We start from the raw sequence: 20,972 nt of genomic DNA, 5'->3' as shown, positions 1-20,972 counted from the left end.
ATAAGTGGTATTGTATCTACTCAATGAGATACTCTAGAGCTGAGAAAAATAAGCAAACTAAATCCAAGTATCAGTATCGATGAATCTTGCAACATAGAGTAAAAAATCTTAAAAGAAATCATTAAACATCATTAAACTCTAAAGTTCAAAAGCCGGCAAAACAGAACAGTGCTTCCAGATACATACATAGGGAGTATAGTAAAACTATAAATAAAGCATAAGAGTGATTTACAAAATTCAGTATTAAGTTAACCTCCATAGAACAGTGAAAAGTAATTATGGAGGGGGCACTGGACTTATAAAGTTCTGATAATTATTTTGTCTTAACCAGCAGGTGGTGAGCTTACAGTTTGCCTTCTTATTACTATGTAAACTATACATGCACAATAAATAATTTATCTATATGATAAATTTTACAATAAACACTTTTTAAAGAATTGGTTATCAAAGTATGTAAGGTTGTGGTAGATGAAGAAATTGCTAAAAAATAGCTAGTTGGGGAGGAGCATATTTGGAAGCAGCAGAATGAAGAGTAAATAATATGACTACAATTCCATTGTTCCATGAAATTTAAATAATGAAAGACAGAAAAATGAGGAAAAAAACAATGCTTTCAGGAGGACAAAAGATGGTTTAAAATTCTCTAGATATTTATATGTTTATATGAGAAGAGAAGAACAAATACATTTGCTCTGAAAGGTGATAAAAATCAACTGATATTTCTCATGTAAATTTATATCCATACCAAACCCTTCTCAATTTGATGATGAATCATCCTCCACCAAGCTTCTTAAGAAAGAGAGATAAAGAGCAGCATTTTTTTAAATTCACATTTAAAAATATAATAGAACAAGGAAAATTTCAATTTGGGAGATGCCACTGAGAATGGATAATTTTCATTTACACAATAAGTAATTGATGCATATACAATTAAATTTAGGCTAATTGGGATCTGAAAACAATGTAATACAAACGTATTTTTAGAAAGAAAGAGAAAGAGAAGGAAGGAAGGAAGGAGAGAAGGAGGGAAGGGAGGGAGGAAGGGAAGGAGGGAAGGAGGAGGGAGGAAGGGGGGAAGGAACTTCAAAGTATACCACTCATCATTAATAGGCATAACACACTACAGAGTAACAAATAAGATTGAAACAAAGCCAAAAATCCAATCTCCAAATATTTATTCCCAAGACCTTCTGAAAATACAATGAACATGTGAGTCTTATCAGAGTTATTAGTGCTACATTCATTTGTCCATCAAACAAAGAGAACAATTTCTCTCATAAAGTAGTGACTTTCAGTCACAAATTAGCAGCCCCGCTGGAAACATTTGGAAATCTATGAAAGCGGTTTTGATTATCACAATGACATGTAGGGTCAAATGGCATATAGTGGGTGGGAACTTCAGATACTGAACATCCCATAATATGTGAGACATTCTGGCACAATGAATTACCTCACTCCAAATGCAAAAAGTTTCCATATTAAAACACACGATGAGCCTTTGTCTTCTTCTACACTTACGTTAACTTATGCTAACTTTGGCCTTAATTAGTGCGGTAAGATAATTAGAGTATAAACTCCCTCACTCATAAAACTTCCACCTGTGAAGTAGATAATTTTAATTTTAATAAAATATGACCTAGGCTTTCTGGAATTTTCCTAAACAATGGATTCATTGGGGTGCCTGGTTGGCTCAGTGGTTAAGCCTCCAACTCTTGATTTCGGCTTAGGTCATAATCTCAGGGTCATGAGATCGAGCCCTGAGTCAGGCTCCTCACTGGGCATGGAGTCTGCTTAAGATTCTCTCTCTCCCTCTCCCTCTGGCCCTCTCTGTCTCTCCTCGTGGGCATGTGCACATACACTCTCTCTCAAAAAAACGGGGGCCATGGTGCCTGGGTGACACAGTCAGTTAAGCTTCAGATTCTTGGTTTCCACTGAGGTTGTGATCTCAGGGTCATGAGATCGAGCCCCACATTGGGCTTTGCACTGAGTGTGAAGTCTGCTTAAAACAGACTCTCTCCCTTTCACTCTGCCCCTCCCCCCATGCACTCACACACTCTCTCTCTCTAAAATAAATAATCTTTTTAAAAACCATACACACAATGGATTTATCTATAATTTCATTACTGTATAGATTTAAATGTTACAAAACCTTTGTAACTAAGGTTTTATTTCTTCGTTCCTTTATCTGTTAGGTTTAAGTAACCAGGAAAGAGGACAGCAAACCGATGGTGTTTGATGGACACTTAACACTCTCAGGGAACTCATTTTCATTTAACCATTTGCCTCTTTTGGTAGCTATTCAGCAAAAAAAAAAAAAAAAAAAAAAAAGAGTGCAAGATAACAATAAAGAAGCCCTAAGAATATCAACAAAATACTCCATTCTTCCCTGCAAGACCTGTAATACAGGTTCTCTGTTTTAAGCCCATTAAAAAAGTGACAACAGGGGCGCCTGGGTGGCTCAGTCGTTAAGCGTCTGCCTTCGGCTCAGGTCATGATCCCAGGGTCCTGGGATCAAGCCCCACATCAGGCTCCCTGCTCCGTGGGAAGCCTGCTTCTCCCTCTCCCACTCCCCCGCTTGTGTTCCTGCTCTCGCTAACTCTCTGTGTCAAATAAATAAATAAAATCTTTAAAAAAAAAAAAAGTGACAACAGATCCAAAATAGAGTCACTTGTGCTAAGCCCACATAACCAAAGCAAGACTCACAGTGTGAACCTGTCCCAGGAATGGAATCTGAATTACCTGGCCAGCCCTAGTGAGGTACTCTGATAAACCCCTGTCATCTCTCCAAGGAAGGTGACCTTGCCTGAAACAACCCACTCTTTCCTAGTAAATTCTTTGTCCCGCCTACTTTTTCCTATGAAAGTCTTTCATTCTGTACAGCTCTTCAGAGCTCCTTTCTACCTGCTAGCTAAGATGCTCCCCAATTCATGAATCATGGCATAAAGCCAATAAGATCTTTAAAATTTACTCAGTTGAATTTTGTTTTTTGGAGTTTTTTTAACAAGTCATTTTTCACCATTAACTACTGAAACAGAAAAGATCCACTGATAAAGTCTAACCTTAGGAACTTCAGGAAATAACATAAATCCCTAATAGCAATCAAACTAATTTCAATATGCAACTCAGCTTTTTATATTGTAGCTGATCAACAGAACAGGAACTACAGGGATGGTGTTTACAAAGTAGCCAACCCTGTTTGTATTTGAATTGCGAAGAAAAACTAACCATTTTACGTAATTATGAGTGCTTAATCCATTTACAATTTATAGTAGCTACTAATAATGACCAGTGAACTGGCTTTTACTTTAATATCCAAGTCTCAAAACATTGCCCGCATGTCATAAATTATCTTGTTTACACCCAGGATCAGAATCAGAAGAGAAATTAAAAAAATTTTCTCTGTGGGCAATTAGGCTGACCACAAAACAGTAAATTTGAGTCTCTGAGTTTCCCTGGGGCCAATGTATTAAGGGAAATGAACAAACTCCTCAGTATCTATTTTTAGTTAGTATGTCTCAGGGTACAAAGTTTAAGCTAGGTCACCATGGGAGGAAATTTTATAGGCGATTTTACACAAGATAATTCTTGTAAAGATTTCCTCTAATATTTAAAAACATACACAAATTTACCCTGGTCTTTGACTTATATACAAAATCAGATTCTGCAGCCCTGAGTTCTGATGACTATCACTGAATGTAAAATCTAATTCCTGGCATTTCAACACTGTCTAGAGAAAGCCTAGAAATATGCAGTGAACTTTTGAGGAGAAATCCCTAATTTTTCCAATATTACACAGTCTTCTGCAATACTAATTCAGCACTTAATAAACATATGACAGATAAACATATTTTACCATCATATTTCCTAAATTCTGGCTAGTGGTCAGGATACTTCCAAATTTTTATGTTTATTTCAGACTGAGCAACATTTTAAGCAAAATGGAAACAAACAAAATAATCTTTGTAGGCTCCATTTGTTTGTTTTTCATATATGGAATACAACACACACACACACACACACACACACATTTTAACCTTAGTGGAAAAACAAGGTAGAGTTTTTTTGTATCTGAAAGTGTAGAATATGAGTGGCTATAAGCTTTATGCATCTAAGTGCACCTAGGAATTTGCTTTATGTCTTTATATAACTTAGTTAAATTATTTTTAATATGGACCCAAACAAGAAATAAAGATGACTTGTGGGAAAAAAGTGCAAGTTAGCAAAATTTACTGATACTGATGCTGAAATCAGGCTGGAGAAAGAAAAAGACTTCATAGTTTGGGAGGATTATAAATATGAATATATAAAAAAAGATACTGTATGTTCAAAATGGTCATTTATCAGAGGTTATTTTTTATCTTCACACATTTCCTCAAAGCTCTACATCCCTTCCCCTGATTCCCCATAGATCATTCCATAGATCATCTAAGCAGGGACTGGAGAATATTTCCTCATGGCACACATATTACTACATTATAAATACATTTTTCCTGCACAGAATTCCATGCTGGGGAGGCCAAGGCTCTGAGATGGTTTCTAAACTGGCAAGGAACAGAGCTAGGATTCTAATCCAGGTCTTCTGATGTTAAGCACCTTTCATTATGCAACGGTCATCTCCCTATTGAGGTTTTGGTCTATTAATGAGGCTGGAACATCTCTATCTTCCTCTAGGCAATTGATTTTTTTTTCCCCTGTTAAATGAGAGTAGAGTCAATGAACAAGTGTAAAAGGAAATAAAACTACAAAAATAAAATTACAAATCCAACCAAGAAGTAGAAAGTCTTACTCCTACAGTGTCTTCAGTGTCACCCTGATCATGCCATCCCAGCAGCTACAGTAAACAAACAGGTCCCCATCAGAGAAATATCCCTATTAGAAGGAGGGTAATATTTACTCCATTTCTCCTAATAATTTATATAGGCAATGTTCAGAGCAAAGAGAACATTCATTCGTCACTGCAGGAGTAAGTAATGCTTATGAAAAAAAAATTTAAGTCAAGTGACTACTTACTATGTAAACACTGACTGGATTTCAACACATCAAAAGCTATTAAAAGGAATCCAACCTCCCAGTTATTCCCTGCATCGAAGAAAAGCCCTGTTCTATATTCTCATCCTTGTTTTCATATTAGATGCAAAAGAATAAAAAGCTGAGGATTTCTTCTTAACTGTTTTGCCTTGTGAGACAACCAAAAAGTAAAAAACCAATAACATCTACTATTTTTTAGTGCAGGCTCAGAAGATGATATGCAGTTATATATATTTATTCCACAAATGACACTTGCTATCTTTTTCCCTTGAGGCCACAAACACGACACAGTATTTCCCTCATAGAAACACATTCCTTAAAAATTTTAGCTGGACATTTTGTTTTCTCTTTTTTTTACCACCTCTCGGATTTTAATGGATTAGAGTTGAAAAGTCAACACTTAAAAATAAAGTATGGTTTGGAAATGGTTATCTGTGAATATGAGTTCATTATTCCCCTTTGACAACTGCAAGTAAAGTCAAGAAAATATGTTCTGTCCATGTTTGACATAAAGAAATATTTTCCAGATGACCTGGAGATTATGGACTTTCTGGAAAAGCAATTTCATTGTAAATGAAGGCATACGTACACATCCGTAGGCATTCCCCAATCTGTAAATGGTTCCACTCCCAAATAGTTTGTTTATAAGATTCTTCTAAAACTCGAAGTTTGTGTGTATGAGTGTGTGTATGTGTGCACGCACATATGCAGAGAGAGAAAGAGAGACAGGGACAGAGGGAAATAATGTGGATATTCTCCCAGAGGAAGGAGTTCTCCATCTCATTTTCAACTATTCAACAATTTTTAACCAGCTTTTCAACTACCCTTCTGCAGCTCCAGCTACTGTTCCAAGGGCAGGCAGCAACAGCAGCAAACAGGAGCTTGTTAAAACTGAAAAATCCCAGGCTCCACCCAGACCCTACTGCAACAAAATTTGCATATTATAAGATCCCAGGTGGTTCCAACATACATAAGGTCTAAGAAGCACTGGCCTAGACCTCCCAACCCCAAAGTCTCCCAACCCAAGTACTTCATTCACCTCAGTCCTTCCAACACTAAATGCCATCTACAACTGCTGAGAAACCATTCCTCAACTCACACACACAAGCCTCTCCCCAACCACCCCGCCCCCCACCAACCTCTGCCCCACGATTCCTACAGTGCTGACTGCATCAGCTTCCACTAGTCACCCAAGCAGAGACTGGAGGCTGTCTTATATGTCTTGTGCTCCAGGACGCAGTCTGTGTTGCTCTCCATTATGACCTAGCACCCAGCGACTGCTCAGAACTTAATGAGTATCTATTGAATGAAGAAAACTAGTAACCATGCAGATATGCCCCTGCGTCCCTCCCCTGTATCCACACTGCTAGAGTCTCTTTTTTTTTATATGAGCAATCATCTGATTTATAAAAAGATGCAACAATATTTAAATGATACAAAATATCAATTTCAAAACATCAAAAAGTGGGTGTATTTAACCATAGTCAGCTCATAACAGAGCAAATGGGTAAGAAGAATAATTCATGCTACAGCATATTGCTAACATGAACTGGCAACAGAAAAAGTTGGTAAAGGAAGGCAGAGGAACTCTATCTTCTAAGAATTAAAACCGAGGGGCTCCATAATCATCTGGCATCCGCTCAATGTTGTACCTATGGTTAGAAATGTACATGATGGGGGGCGCCTGGGTGGCTCAGTCATTAAGCGTCTGCCTTCGGCTCGGGTCATGATCCCAGCGTCCTGGGATCAAGCCCCGCATCGGGCTCCCTGCTCGGCGGGGAGCCTGCTTCTCCTTCTCCCACTCCCCCTGCTTGTGTTCCCTCTCTCGCTGTGTCTCTCTCTGTCAAATAAATAAAATCTTAAAAAAAAAAAAAAAAAAAAAAAGAAATGTACATGATGGGAACTCCAGGGATCTTCCGGATCCTTTGTTTAAGGTCCCGGTCAACTGTGGCCACAATGTAACACTTGTGCTGAGTTACTCTCTGTACTAACCAGTCATCTGCATAGGTTTCTTTGTGTGTGCATGGTAATCGTTCAAATCTTGGATCCTTGGCAATCCTTAGAGCCACTCGATACTTTTGCCCCAGTTTCTCAATTTCAGCCATCACACAGTCAGTTATACAAGGGATACACTTGGCATACGGACAGTCCATCATTGACTGTACTAAGTCAAGTTTCGCTTTAATGGAAAAGTTGATAAAGTTGGTATCAACCAGGATGTGGTAAGGTGGGCCCAGCTGTGTGTTATATTGTAAGAATAAGCAGGAAGGATGTTGGGGGACTTCTCTTTCCTTGAGTGCACTAGGATCTTTCTTTTCTTTCTTTTTAGGTTTTAATCTGTCCTTCTCTTTAAGCCTCTGATCTCGGAGACTAAGCATTCGCTTCATGGTCGCATACTTTCTTGCTTTCTTTTGCTTCCCCATGTTCACGCCATGCTCTTGTTTCTTCCGGAATCACCCCATGCTGCTAGAGTCTCTTAATGAGTCTCTCAGGCTGATTCCTTCTCCTATCAGTACAGAAGTTTGGTTTTCATGAAATACAAATACTGACTTGTGACTCACAATCAGTATTTGTGTTTCACTCAAATAAAATGAATGCATCATACATTACCACTACCTTGATATTTCCAAAACACATTATCAGATGATCCTCTTCCACTCACACTCTCCATAATGCTTTAAAACTGTGATCTCCCACAGAGGAAAAAGCAAAGTCCAGTGCCTGAGGATGGCCACTTCCTATTCCTAAGTGCTACCTGTCCCACTCCTCTGCCCCAACCACATCTCATGTTACACCTTTACTGAAGTATAAGCCACTCCTTGTTCCCATCTGCATTCTCAACTCCTCAAATCAAGTTGGATTATATTGAATCCTTATTGCCTGTAAGTACAAAGCAATGTATTGGGTTTGCACTTCTGAAAAGCTGTATTAGGGCTTCAAAATAACAAAATTAATCATGAAAATTTAAAATATACACCAATACATTTTCATAAACAATCATGGGATATGGAAATCAAATACCTAATAGGAAAACTACCTCCTAATTTTACTGGGGGGGGTGTATTTCTGCATGAGCTAACCGACTGAAAAGTCTTAATATACAAATCCAAATAAACTAAGGCTGAAGATACCTTATCAGTTTCTAGTGTGTTCCTAAGGGTTGGCATTTTTCGTTTCTTCAAAGATCATTCTAGGTCTTTCAAAATATAGACACAGGTCTACAAAACTCTAATTGCCCATTTGCTGTGCATGAATCCTTGCAATATTTTTCTCCAGGTAAACACTGCGAAGAGGCAGGTTCCATGCAGGCTTCAGTTGAATCTTAAAAGTAAATACCACTTTTGGTTCTTAGGACTGGGGTCTCAAAAAAAGCATAAAACAGGGAGCCACCACTCAAGCTGAATAAATTGGGAGTGCTTAAACAGGTAGTTCGAAAACCCAAATCTCATACCATTTTCACATCTCCATGCCCTAGAATGCATTACACACCTAAGCCCCCACATGGAGCATGTACATCCTCCATCACTAAATCACCCTAACCCAGCCCAACTGTAGCACTTTTGTAAAGGCTTTCTTAACTTATCCCCAAAGTTAAAGACTTTTAGCACAGTTCCAGTTAAACAAGTTATCTATATGTCTATCTCCTACTAAATTCTAAAGCCCTCAGTTGGGTGCAGTATTCATGTCTTCCCCATCTTTTTTTCTCAAATACTTAGCATGGTGCCTCATGCTGAATAAACAAACCTCTAATGTAGGTAAAATACCATTAAGAGCCACAAGTTGAAGATCTGCAACTTTCTAAGCCCTAAGTGTTCTGATTTTTTTAAAGATATATTTACTTATTTGAGAGAGAGAGAGAGAACGGGGTGGAGAGGGGGAGCAGAGGGAGGGGGAGAAAGAGAATCTCAAGCAGACTCCCCGCTGAGCACAGAGCCTGATGGACTCGATCTCACAACCCTGAGATCATGATCTGAGCCAAAAACAAGTGCTGGACGCTTAACTGACTAAGCCACCCACGTGCCCCCTAAGTGTTCTGATTTAAAGTCAAGATCTGAAACTTTCTGGGACCTGAGATCAACCCCAGTGAACCACAAGCTGGATGCAAAATGGGACTTGGACTTGGAGGACAGGTGGAAACTGGCAACTGAGTCATGCATATGCATGGCAGCACAATGCAAAAGCTCATACAACAATCAGGTGGAGGAAGGATGGCAAAGGAGAAAGGAAAAGTGAATGGGAAAATGGCAGCCCAGACCATTCTAATGAGCAGTCCTTGGTAAGATAAGTGTCGAGAAGTTATTATTATATATATGTTTATATACAATATAATATATATATATATATAACTTCACATACACACATACCACATATTTTGTCTATTATGTAATAAATTTGTCCACATATGATATAATGCTATCATACATCTCTTAAGTATATAACGGTCATCATAACAGAAATCTTAATAAGGCAACTATTGATGAGTTGGCTACTAAGAAATTTATATTGCAAAATGAACTTAATATATATAAACTGATACAAAAGTGGCATAAAAATATATGTAATAATAGTCACAGAAACCGATAGAAAATATGGAGCAATCATTCGTACTGCTGGACCAGTATTTAAGATGTAGCCAATTCCAGTGCAAAGAAAATGGAAGCTCATCACACAACATCAAGCCTCACAGAGCACAGCAGTGCCACTCAGACTTAACTGCCAGAGCCTAATGAGAGATGCAGAAGTATCAAGTGTAAGAGTTCGAAATTTTCATAACAAGTTGACATTTTCCTATCTATTGAATCTAATAATAATGAACTTGTTTTGTTTTATAATTAAATTTTAGAAAATAATTTTATCATATTTTACGAAAGAATCAGTCTGCAATGGATTGGAAAAAGGAGGAAGAGGGGCAAGAGGAAGAGGAAGACTAGAAGGAGGACTGATCCTTCCCCACCCAGAGTTTGAGAAGCACTGCTCTTCTACCCCACCAGAAGCCCGTCCAGTTAGTGGCTAATACTGGTCTCACACTAGATGGGGAAATGAGCTGACAATTCCAGATACAGGATCAGAGACAACTTGGATTTGGTTATTTAAGCTGCTCATAGACTTGGAGCACTCGGGGCAGTGCTTTAGTGAGGCAACTTCTTTTATTTATTAGAGGAATGTATTTGGCACTATTTTCTAGGAGGAGATGAAAATGTCCCTGTTTTAAGAAAAATATTATTTTTGGATGGATTTAGAATAAATACTTTCTAGCATCCATTTCAACTCTAAAAATCTCTGATTCTATTACTGGCTTAATGCTGAAAAATGTGCTAACCTGCAGCACGAAAAATAGTTAATTTGACAATGGAATCAAAAAAAGGAGTACTCAGTTTAACTTATAATCTGTACTGTATACAACACGATATAAGATTGGAGCCTTCAGTTCAAAAAATTATAGAGGAAGGCATTACCTAGGAAAGTGAAATCATTGCTTTACTTGTGGAATAGAAAGAAGGAAGGAAGGAAGGAAAGAAGGAAGGAAGGGAGGAAGGAAGGAAGGAAGGGAGGAAGGAAGGAAAGGAGGGAGGAAGGAAGGAAAGGAGGGAGGGAATGAGGGAGGCCATGTGATTTGCTTCAAGGGATGAGACACACAATTAATAATGTGAACTGCTAGTGACAAATTGGACTGTGAGAAGTTTGAAGTTTTATTTGAATGAAACACCCATCATTAAAGATGGGAAACTAGCAAACTAAAGTGATGTGATTCTGAGTAAGTGAGAGAATGGGATTCAGCATTTTAGCTGCTTTAGCTGGGGTGACCTCATCATAGTTTTAAATAGACTGTCCATTATAAGCATAAATTATCACCCCATGAAACTTTTGATAGGCTGGATACTGACCTGGAAATTAACAGTCAAGCATACTGCAGAAAAAAAATTTATAAATGAATCTTTTTGCTTATAACCAGCATGGTGTTGATTAGAGAAAAAAAAAGCAAAACCATGGCAATTCTTTAAATTGCTATTGTTAAAATAGAATTAGCTTAATTAGTAATGAGAGATACAAAGCTTCACCTGTCCTAGAAATCACTCCCTCCTATGCTATAAAGATTTGGTGAGTAATTCTTATTGGTAAGATAACAGTAGCTGAATAGGGAAGAAGGTTCTGGAATTTGGCTTTCCTATTTAATAAAATACTCCTCAATGAATTGCTCTATCAAAAAACACTTAAAACAAACAAACAAACAAACAAACAAGCAACTCTGGTATGTTGCCCAAAGTGAATCCAGTGGTTTTTCTTCCTAAACCATCACATGTCACCAAAAATATGTCATCAAGTTTGGGTATATGTATGTCCTTCTAGAAATACTTTTCCAATATGGTTATTATTTGTCTCAATATCCTCATTTAAACTATATCTTTTAGTCCATATATTTAGTACTACTTAATATTCTGAAATATCTACAGCAACAAAATAACATGTTACTGTCAAAATAACCTGACTCCAACAGTTTATTAATATTATTTATTGTTCTCTTGTGAATTAAATCCCTTTCTTTTGACAAGTGATTTTTTAATAGACAGCTAAATTCAAAAAAGTTTATGTATTTAAAGGAATCATTTTAAAATGTAGTTAAAACAGGGGTGCCTGGGTGGCTCAGTCGGTTAAACATCTGACTCTTGATTTCGGCTCAGGTCATGATCTCTTGGTCTGAGATCAAGCCCTGCATGGCACTCCACACCCATCATGGAGTCTCCTGGGGATTCTCTCTCTCTCCCTCTGACGCCCACCCCCCACTCTCTAAAATAAATAAAATCCTTAAAAAATAAATAAAATAAAACATAGTTAAAAACTAAAAAAAAATGTACTTAAAAAACTATGGCAATTTATTCTTTAGTGAGAGGAAAGAAAGGAGTCAATTTTTCTGGAACACACATATATAACCACTTTTTGTTAAGGTACTGGGCAATATTTACACTATGATGAGTACATATATTTTCTCTTATGAGTCAAATAGTACACTGTGACATATCCTTTTTTGTAAAACTTTGTATTTTTCCTAGATTTAATTGTTGCCTCTCTTTTTCCCTCTGCTTAGACTCTTCCCAAACTCTCCCCATTAAAACAACTTAAAATACAGGTTTTCCTATGATCAAAGTTATCCGGTAATCCATATCCCGGAGCCCTCAATTCTCCTGCTCCAATTTGGGTTGGTTGATCACAGACCTGTCAAATAACTATTGTCCTGTGATTTTCCTTCACTACTTCTAATTTCCATATTGCTGCAGGAGCATCCAGTGTCACTTGGTCTTAAATTCTTTGTGCACCACAAAGGATTTATTTTTCTCACTTAAAGTCCATTAGGATCTGGTCTTCATGCCTAGAGTTGTGAAATTTCATAATGATGTTCTTGGCTCTTTTTCAATAATTTCGTTATGAACTGAATGTAGAAGCTTGTGTCCTTCAGTTCTGGGACAAATTTTTTTTTTAAATTACTTTGAAAATGTCTTTTTTCTTTTGTTTATGCTGCACTTTTAATGAAAACACTATCAGTTGGATATTATGCGGTCTGCTTGTTATATTTTCTAGGACATTTCCTTAATGGTCAGACATTTCTATTGATTAATTTTATTCTTTCGATTTTTAAAATATCATGAGGTCGTTCTTATTTCTTCAATTGTTTTGATTGTAATAGCATTACATTCTTTCCCATAGAGGCAATGTCTTCTCTTATTTCTCTAAGTTACTTTCATTTTTTGTTGAGTCCTCTTTTCTGCTCCTGAACTATTAATTTAGCTTCTCCAAACTCCTTCTGGTAGTTCTTTCTTCTTGCTGTAGACCGTTTCGTTCTTTTTGTGTGTACTCCAAATACATGGTGATCCTTGGCTTTATTCAAGAGAAAGTAAAATAATGCCTGGGAATCCTATGCAGCTTATCAACAAATGGATTTATTTCACTGCTCAAGGTGAGCAAGCAGAGACTTGATCCTTCAAATATCAAAGATCTGGAGATCTCTTCTGTAGAACCAGTTTCTTCAGAAAATAAGCTTTCTCTAATCTCCTGTTTGAGAGTTACAGGCCTGTGTACCAATGCTCTTGGAGATAGATGGCAGGAGAGAGCTACAGCTCTCACTGTTAATCACAGAGACTTTACCTTTAGCTGTGCATGGTGTTCCCATTTTAGAATCACCCTAACTCAATGTATCCATGGAATAAATCACATCCCTGAAGAAGTAGGGGCACTCTAGTAATCAGTTGTCTGCTCATACAGGGGAAGAGGATATGGGGAGGTACAGCATATCTTGTTCAGACTTTCACAAAACTCCCTGTTTTTGCCCCATATTTCACTCCCAACTTCCGCAGTATCTACTATTGCCAATTCCTGTCTTTTCCAAGCTTCCTCCTTGTTGGCACCTCCCTCTGTAAGCACCAAGTATTCAACTGTTTCTGCTCTAGTAATCCCTCCTTCCAATTTATATTACCCAGAAATTCACAACATTTCCAATCTATTATCTCCCCCTCAAATTCTCTTTGTTCATGTTTCTTTTTTTTTTTTTTAAAGATTTTATTTATTTATTTGAGACAGAGAGTGAGAGAGAGAGAGCATGAGAGGGGGGAGGGTCAGAGGGAGAAGCAGACTCCCCGCCGAGCAGGGAGCCCGATGCGGGACTCGATGCAGGACTCGATGCGGGACTCGATGGGGGACTCGATCCCGGGACTCCAGGATCATGACCTGAGCCGAAGGCAGTCGCTTAACCAACTGAGCCACCCAGGCGCCCTCTTTGTTCATGTTTCTATCCTTTGTGTTCCTTTGATTTCAGCGAGGTGTTCAGAAGGGAGTATAGGCAAATACATTTACTCAAGTTGCCATGTTTAACTGTAATCTCAAGATCTTTCTTCTCTCAGAAAATATGCTACTCCTAATATAATCAAGTTATCTGAATTTTATTACAGAAAAGAATCACACAGTCCTACTTTTCATTCACCTTCTTGATTTAAGATAAGAATTTGCTATTTTTCTTTGCAGGAGGTGGTCCATCAGCATCAAGCAACAAAAGCCAACAAACAAAATCTGGCACATATTTATGAACAATTTAACTACCTAGAATGATTCTTAAAATTTCCTTAGTTATGGGGGAGGGAAGGAAGCCTGAAATGACCACTCTCATCTATGTGTCTATTTTTACCATTCAAGAGACCAAAATTATCAGTCATGTACAAAATACAGACTGCTATTCCATCTCCTTGGCATCCATCAGAAATTTCCCAGCTAGTCTTTCCTTGTAGAATGACAATGCCGCATAATAACAGCTGAACTCACTGGAGGAAAGGCATGTATGATGGGACAAGAGGACATGACTTGACAAAAAGCATTACGAGTAAGTGGCTTCCCTTGCCATCTATCATTCTTCCTGCATCCTCCACACTGGCATAAAGAAATCTCTTAACATGTGCTGAAACAGCAGATGGGTTTATCATAACATAGTAACAGCCAAAGAAAAGTCCAAAATGAAAAGACTGACTTTATAACAAAAAGAAATATTTGATGTTGGATTTCAATCAAGGTTTGAGCCTACTCCATGCATTTCACTCTCCACTGGTAATTTTAATAAAACCAATTGAGAATTCACCATGATCCAGTCAGTTTCCTGTTAAAATAAATAAAAAAGAAAATATGGGGCCACAGACAGCTAGCACTGATTCTGCAGAGACTTGTCTTCCTTCAAATTAAAAGCTTTCACAAATCCAACTCAAAAAACAAAAGAAAAACAAAACAGAAAAGCATGCCTCTCATAAAACACAGGGTCTGGGATGACCAAACAAGAAAGGGTGTGAGGTTAACATTGACCACAAACATACTGTGAGTTCAAAGCATGCCCTAGTTATCAAAAAAGTTAAGGCAACCTTGAATAGCTTACAGCAACGTTGAGAAGCATAAGAGGTCCCCAGCTAATTAAAGCTATTTATAAAGATTTACAAAAAAAATCAAGATACCCAATGAGATTGCCAAATATTTTTAATTATAATGGATACTTAGGCAGTGTTAAATGACTTACTATGTGTGATTTCTGATTTTAATGGAAAAAATGCTAATAAAAGGACTGTTGAAACGTGAATCTGATTTCTAAAAGCAGGACCACATATAAACCATCCCATGAATATGTTAAAAGTCAGCCAATTTTTAATAACAGGAAGGGTAAAAACAGGGACCACCTCTCTCATTACATTTCTAAACCTCCCCTAACATTTATAATACAGGTCTACATACTTGGAAATGCTGTCAAAATTGCCTTGTTAATGAGAATGGCTCAAAGTACTAACATAGCTTGCTCCTCAAATGTAGATCAGATAATGAGAGCTTAAGCACTTAGTGCATACGCTGTAGAAATTAAAAATGAAAGCAAGGTATGACACCTTCTCAGAACAGTAAAGTACATTAAAGTATATGCTGAGCAATGAAACAAACATTGAAGCCATGAGTTCCTAATCACAGAATAAGATTTTGATTTATTGATTTTGAGGAAAAGGCTTATAACTCTGATTTAACAAAGAAAAACATTTTAGTAGAATGCCAATCTTAAAGAGATGTTCAACAATTAAATATTTGTAGGTGCCAAGCATGTAATAAGGGCTAAATAGATGGTTCTTTCATATTAATTATTATTTAGTGGTTGCTAAAGAAATCTTTTATTTAAATGTTGCTGTTGTCCAATGAAGACAAAAGTTTAGATATGGAGTAGAATCAAGCTGGGTTTTTTTTCCCCTCTATGCTCTAGGGCATGTTTTTACATTATCCCTCACAGCAATCATCCCCCTACACTGTAATTTGTTTATATGTCCTCTTGCAACACCTGATCATGAGCCCTTTGAGATCAAGGATATATTAGATCTCGTTGTGTCTCAAGCACTAGGCTGGGCCTACGAAAGGTACACTGTGAATGAATAATGACAGGAGCCCATACATTAGGCAACCCAGGCATGAATGCAGATTTTATTTCTATATTCGGACAATGGACTTAGCTAAAGCCCCTTCTTTGGTAATGGTCTAGGGCGTGAATAAAAAAAATAGTTTCCCACTCAAGTAATAATTTTAATTGGGGACTGCAGCCTGGAGCATTGTGTTAAAAAGGATTCTAATAATGAATTTAGGTATAGTAGCAAGGGTTGCAATGTGCTAGAGATGCAGAAAGAGAGTAAACCAAGTATATTCAACATTACAAGCCTAGGTTTAAAAAGTTGATGGTCTTAAGTATGTAAAAACGGATGTCCTTGTGAAAAGACATCATTGGAAGGGGCGCCTGGGTGGCTCAGTCGTTAAGCGTCTGCCTTTGGCTCAGGTCATGATCCCAGGGTCCTGGGATCGAGCCCCGCTTCGGGCTCCCTGCTCGGCGGGAAGCCTGCTTCTCCCTCTCCCACTCCCCCTGTTTGTGTTCCTGCTCTCGCTATTCTGTCAAATAAATAAATAAAATCTTTAAAAAAAAAAAAAAGACATCATTGGAATTGCTTTGGTCGGGAACAGGACGCTATGAATGCTATTAATTTCTTTTTTTTTTTAATGTGTAAATACATCAGATAGAGGACCAGGCAAAAGCACTTTGTGCGAATATACCACTCACACATGTCATCAACAAGTGTCTGCAATAAAAGTAGTAAACACAGAGAGAGAGGAGAGAGAGACTCTCAAATCCCTCAAACATTAGTTGGTAATGATTGATTATATAAATGGTGAAAATAAATGAAGGACAAATACTTCCTCAAGTAAATATTCTAATTACCTATTATAAAAGAAAATGCATTTTTTTAAAGATTTTATTTATTTTTGACAGAGAGAGAGAGAGCACAAGCAGGGGGAGCAGCAGAGGGAGAGGGAGAAGCAGGCTCCCCGCTGAGCAGAGAGCCCGATGTGGGGCTCAATCCCAGGAGACCCTTAAAGAGATGTTCAACAATTAAATATTTGTAGGTGCCAAGCATGTAATAAGGGGTAAATAGACCCTTAACCGTCTGAGCCACCCAGGTGCCCCACATTTTTAAAATTCCTAACTGCCTATTTTGGGTATATTTCTGGTGAAATAGTGTTGAATTCTATAAAAGAATATTGATATATAATGGTTAACTGAAATTTCTAAAAATGAATAATTTACTTGTCAAATGTTACTGAGAAAATATAATCACTAATTAAATGATTTAACATGTATAGCCTTATCTGTTAATTGGTGATGATTTTAATTTTCAATAGCTAACAATTTACTAATTTTAAAAGCAAAATAAATAATAAACACAATTGCACTGGGACGATTAAAAGCATTTTATGGGGCTACAGGGAATACAGGAATGTATGGGAATACAGGAATTCCTCTTCCAGGAATACATTTTATCATCTCCTTGGAAAAGAGACTATAATTGAAGTTATGACAATTCACAATATCACCATACTCATTTCTGATGGCAAGAAAAAAATTACACTCCAGAAAATTTTGACCAAAATTATACTGATAATAAACTGCATAGCTCTTTTTTAAACAAGCAAAAACTAAAATTATTGCTTTAAGCATATATAATATTTTAAGATTTGGCTATCAAACAACTTTTTTTTTAAAAAAAGGACATAAATAAAGAAGTCCCCTCCCTCTCATGACCCCTAAAAATAACCAGCAAACAAAGGTACCTTAATCATCCTACACACTGACAATATGCTGGTTTTCAACTTTTAGTTCTAATTTTTTCAAACTCTCCCTTCCCTCTTGCTAACTGCCACTGCACATGAGTCTACGTTCTCATAAACCTCAGACCCAAGTTACCCAAAACAACAATTTGGCCATGTAATTCTTTGGCTTTATAATCTACTTACATGGCATGATTCACTGAATTGCGTCATTACCAGCTTCCTCATTTCTTAGTATACATATACACACTCTTCCTTTTTTCCCATCTAATCAGGTCCAAATTGCTGCATTGCACTCCACCATCTTGTGTGATCTGGAACAGTCATGCCCATGGTCTAATTCTCTCAAACCAAAGACAAAATAGATAGCCTCCATTAAATGCTCCCATTTATACACCGGGGAATGAAAAACACAAGAATGCCATGTGGGAACTCTAAGATAGTAAGTTTATACCCCAGGCCATGTGTTCTTAATCCTTAACTCCACCATGTTTCACCCTTCCTACTCATGAACTGCTAAAATCTGTTTACTGGAAGAGGGTGGGTTCAGGTGCTTAACTAATATGATCACTTGGATTCTGGATTTGTTTTCCAGACCAGTCTCACCTACAATGGCTAGGTTAAAAAGCATATATCACCTGTTTATTTGACTGTTTACATTGTGTTTTTTTCAAAGAATAAAATAAATCATTGGGTGAAAAATTAAGCCAAAAAAAGAGAAAAATCATTCTCCTATGCAATTCAGCTTACCTACAAGCTTTCTTTGTTCATCTCTGATGACATTAGAACTCACTGCAAAAAGACATTTTAGAGCAAAGAAAACCAGAATAGAATTCTCTTGACAACTCAGAGAATGGTTCTGATTCCTCTAATTGCATCAAACTTACAACTGGAAAAATAATCAAGAACAATCTGAAGATGAGCATGGAAGTCACACTTATAAAGTAATACTAGGCATGCCTTAGAAAGAATGAAGTATGTGCCAATACAGAAAAATCCCCACTATACAGTGTTTGTGAGACAGCAATTTGGAGAACAGTAAATGTATAATCCCCTCATTTATATAATTCTTAGAGAATAGAATTCTGTTACAGGTATGAACAGAAAAGAAAGGGTAAACACAAGATACTATTTACATGGGTTACACTGGAGTGGATTAAAAACTCCTGTTCCCACACAGAAATGCCTTAACATGGAGTAAGAGCATGTTGTACAAAAAGCACAGAAATGCTCAAAAGCCACACTGCTGGTCAGCTCAAGTGCTTTCTGTTATGCTCACACTTTAACATGATCTTTCATATTCCAGCCAAATGTTGAGAAACTGATGGAAAACATTCCCATCTTATTTCAAAAGAAAGTGTACAACTTGGCTAGCTGTTCGACATTCAAATAATGGATTGGTTTTACTTATCCAGGGAGAAGAAACACTACTTCATTTCTACAGTTTCAAGCCTGAAAGGTTTTATTGGTTCTTAGTTTTTGTTTGGTTGTTGGATTTGGGTTGTTTTTACTCTTGGGCTGTGTCAAACAAATGATCCTAGAAGCTACTATGTCAAAAATACAACAGCAAAGCATCTAACATAATGAGTATAGGGAAATTACAGAATTATACTTACTTAGATCTAAAAAAGGATCTCTGAAACAGAGTTAACATGTGCTGACCATGGCAGGTTGGAGTCCTAACTTCATTACCTAGAACACATTGCTTCTCTATTACATATGAAAATGGTTATGTCTCTAATATCTCTTCCATTATCACCGAATGCCATCATAGACTAAATTACATTATTAACTGCATGCCAAAAATGGCTTCAGCACGATTTTTAGAGCCAAATAGGATATCGTTAAAATCAAATCATCCACTGGTGGGGCGAATCTTCTTGGGCACATCAGGTTTCCGAGAAGGCAAAGTTGTACACCAGCCTGTGGAACCACTGTTGAGTTCCTATTTTAAGCGAGCTAAAGATTTCAAGGTGCTCAACTAAATAAATTATCCTTCATTTAATTGACCATGCTATTCACAATGAACACCTCCTTAGTAAATGGCTCAGTATAGGGATATTGACTTGAGAACTTAAAGCAGGTTATCAAAGGCAAAAAGGAAATTGTTATCAAATGATGGAAGAACACTGCAAGCTCGTCCCAGTAATCACTAGGCTGTGTGAAACTATGTTGTCTTTGTAAAAAAGATAAAGAACATAGGACACAGATTAATAAGCTATAGAATAAATAATATAGAATATAGAATAAATAAGCTATTGGATTATAAAATAATAACAATAATATAATAACAATAATGTAAGTAAGCCACTGGTACTTAATCAGTTTTGGTCTTTCTTGCTTAGTTAAAAACTCAAAATGGAGAGCACATGGGTGGATCAGTTGGTTGAGTGACCGATTCTTGGTTTTGGCTCAGGTCACAATCTCAGGGCTGAGAGATCTAGCCCTGCATCAGGCTTCACGCTCAGCACAGAGTCTGCTGGAGATTCTCTCCCTCTGCCCCTTGCCCCACTCTCTCTCTCTCTCTCAAATAAATAAATAATCTTTTAAAAAAAAACTCAAAATAGGAAGTAAGAGGTGTGTATATACAATTCACAGTGCCAAAGGAAACAGACATGGAAATAAGACCTTCAGCCACACATCACATAAGCAGGGATGTGAGCATACCCTGTCCCTGGGATCTATTGACACTTAGAAACAAATAAGGAGGATATATGCTGAAAAATGAAAAAGTGTAAAAAAAAAAAAAAAAAAACTACTTCAACAAAAGAAAAGAACTGAAACCTACCAGAGGTTAAAAGTGACTGTTTTCAAGAAACTCTGCAACTGGAGAAGGAAAAAAAGAAAGTTATTTGGTTTGATAATGCTTTCGGAAGTACTGCCAATTTCATATAAGACAGATGTGAAGTGATGATACAATTAGGGTGCTTAGGTATCTTCTTCAAAGCCAAAGTAACTTTCTGAATGAATTATTTATAACTCACATACTATTGGCAAGTATTCCACATAACTTTCTTCCAGCCTTCTATTAAAGGGTACCCATTTTCTCCTTGGCTTCTCTCTCTTTTTCACTCCTGAATCTCAGAGGCTAAAAATCACTCTTCTATCTGCCCACCCCAAAGACCTTCCTGCCCGGGGAACCTGGAACCTTCGACAGTTTACAGACATCCAGCTGAGAATTTTGTAAGGGCACAGTCTCAGCCTGTTCCTGAACCAGGAGTTTGTATCCAGTTTGGATTCTGTCACGATCCTATCACCACCTTGTTAACAATCCCGGTTAGACTACAGTCCAGACA

At 37.3% G+C, this 20,972-nt stretch overlaps 2 protein-coding genes across 2 annotated transcripts in view; both read right to left on the bottom strand.

Moving 5' to 3' along the window:
• GPC6 (glypican 6) overlaps positions 1 to 20,972 on the bottom strand; it is a 1,026,790-nt gene that overhangs the window by 936,521 nt on the left and 69,297 nt on the right. The window lies entirely within an intron of this gene.
• LOC145720683 (rRNA-processing protein FCF1 homolog) lies at positions 3,172 to 8,880 on the bottom strand. Its single transcript, XM_081815113.1, has 2 exons — positions 6,918 to 8,880; positions 3,172 to 6,694 (listed from the first exon to the last, which is right to left on the bottom strand). Exons 1-2 carry the CDS (start codon positions 7,449 to 7,451, stop codon positions 6,632 to 6,634), a joined length of 597 nt encoding a protein of 198 aa, XP_081671239.1. The 5' UTR covers positions 7,452 to 8,880; the 3' UTR covers positions 3,172 to 6,631.

This window comes from Leptonychotes weddellii, chromosome 3 (assembly GCF_054177405.1).
Source record: "Leptonychotes weddellii isolate Sample4059 chromosome 3, ASM5417740v2, whole genome shotgun sequence".
Lineage (NCBI taxonomy): Eukaryota > Metazoa > Chordata > Mammalia > Carnivora > Phocidae > Leptonychotes > Leptonychotes weddellii.
The sequence above is the reverse complement of the archived record's forward strand: the minus strand, read 5'-3'. Positions and strand labels throughout refer to the sequence as shown.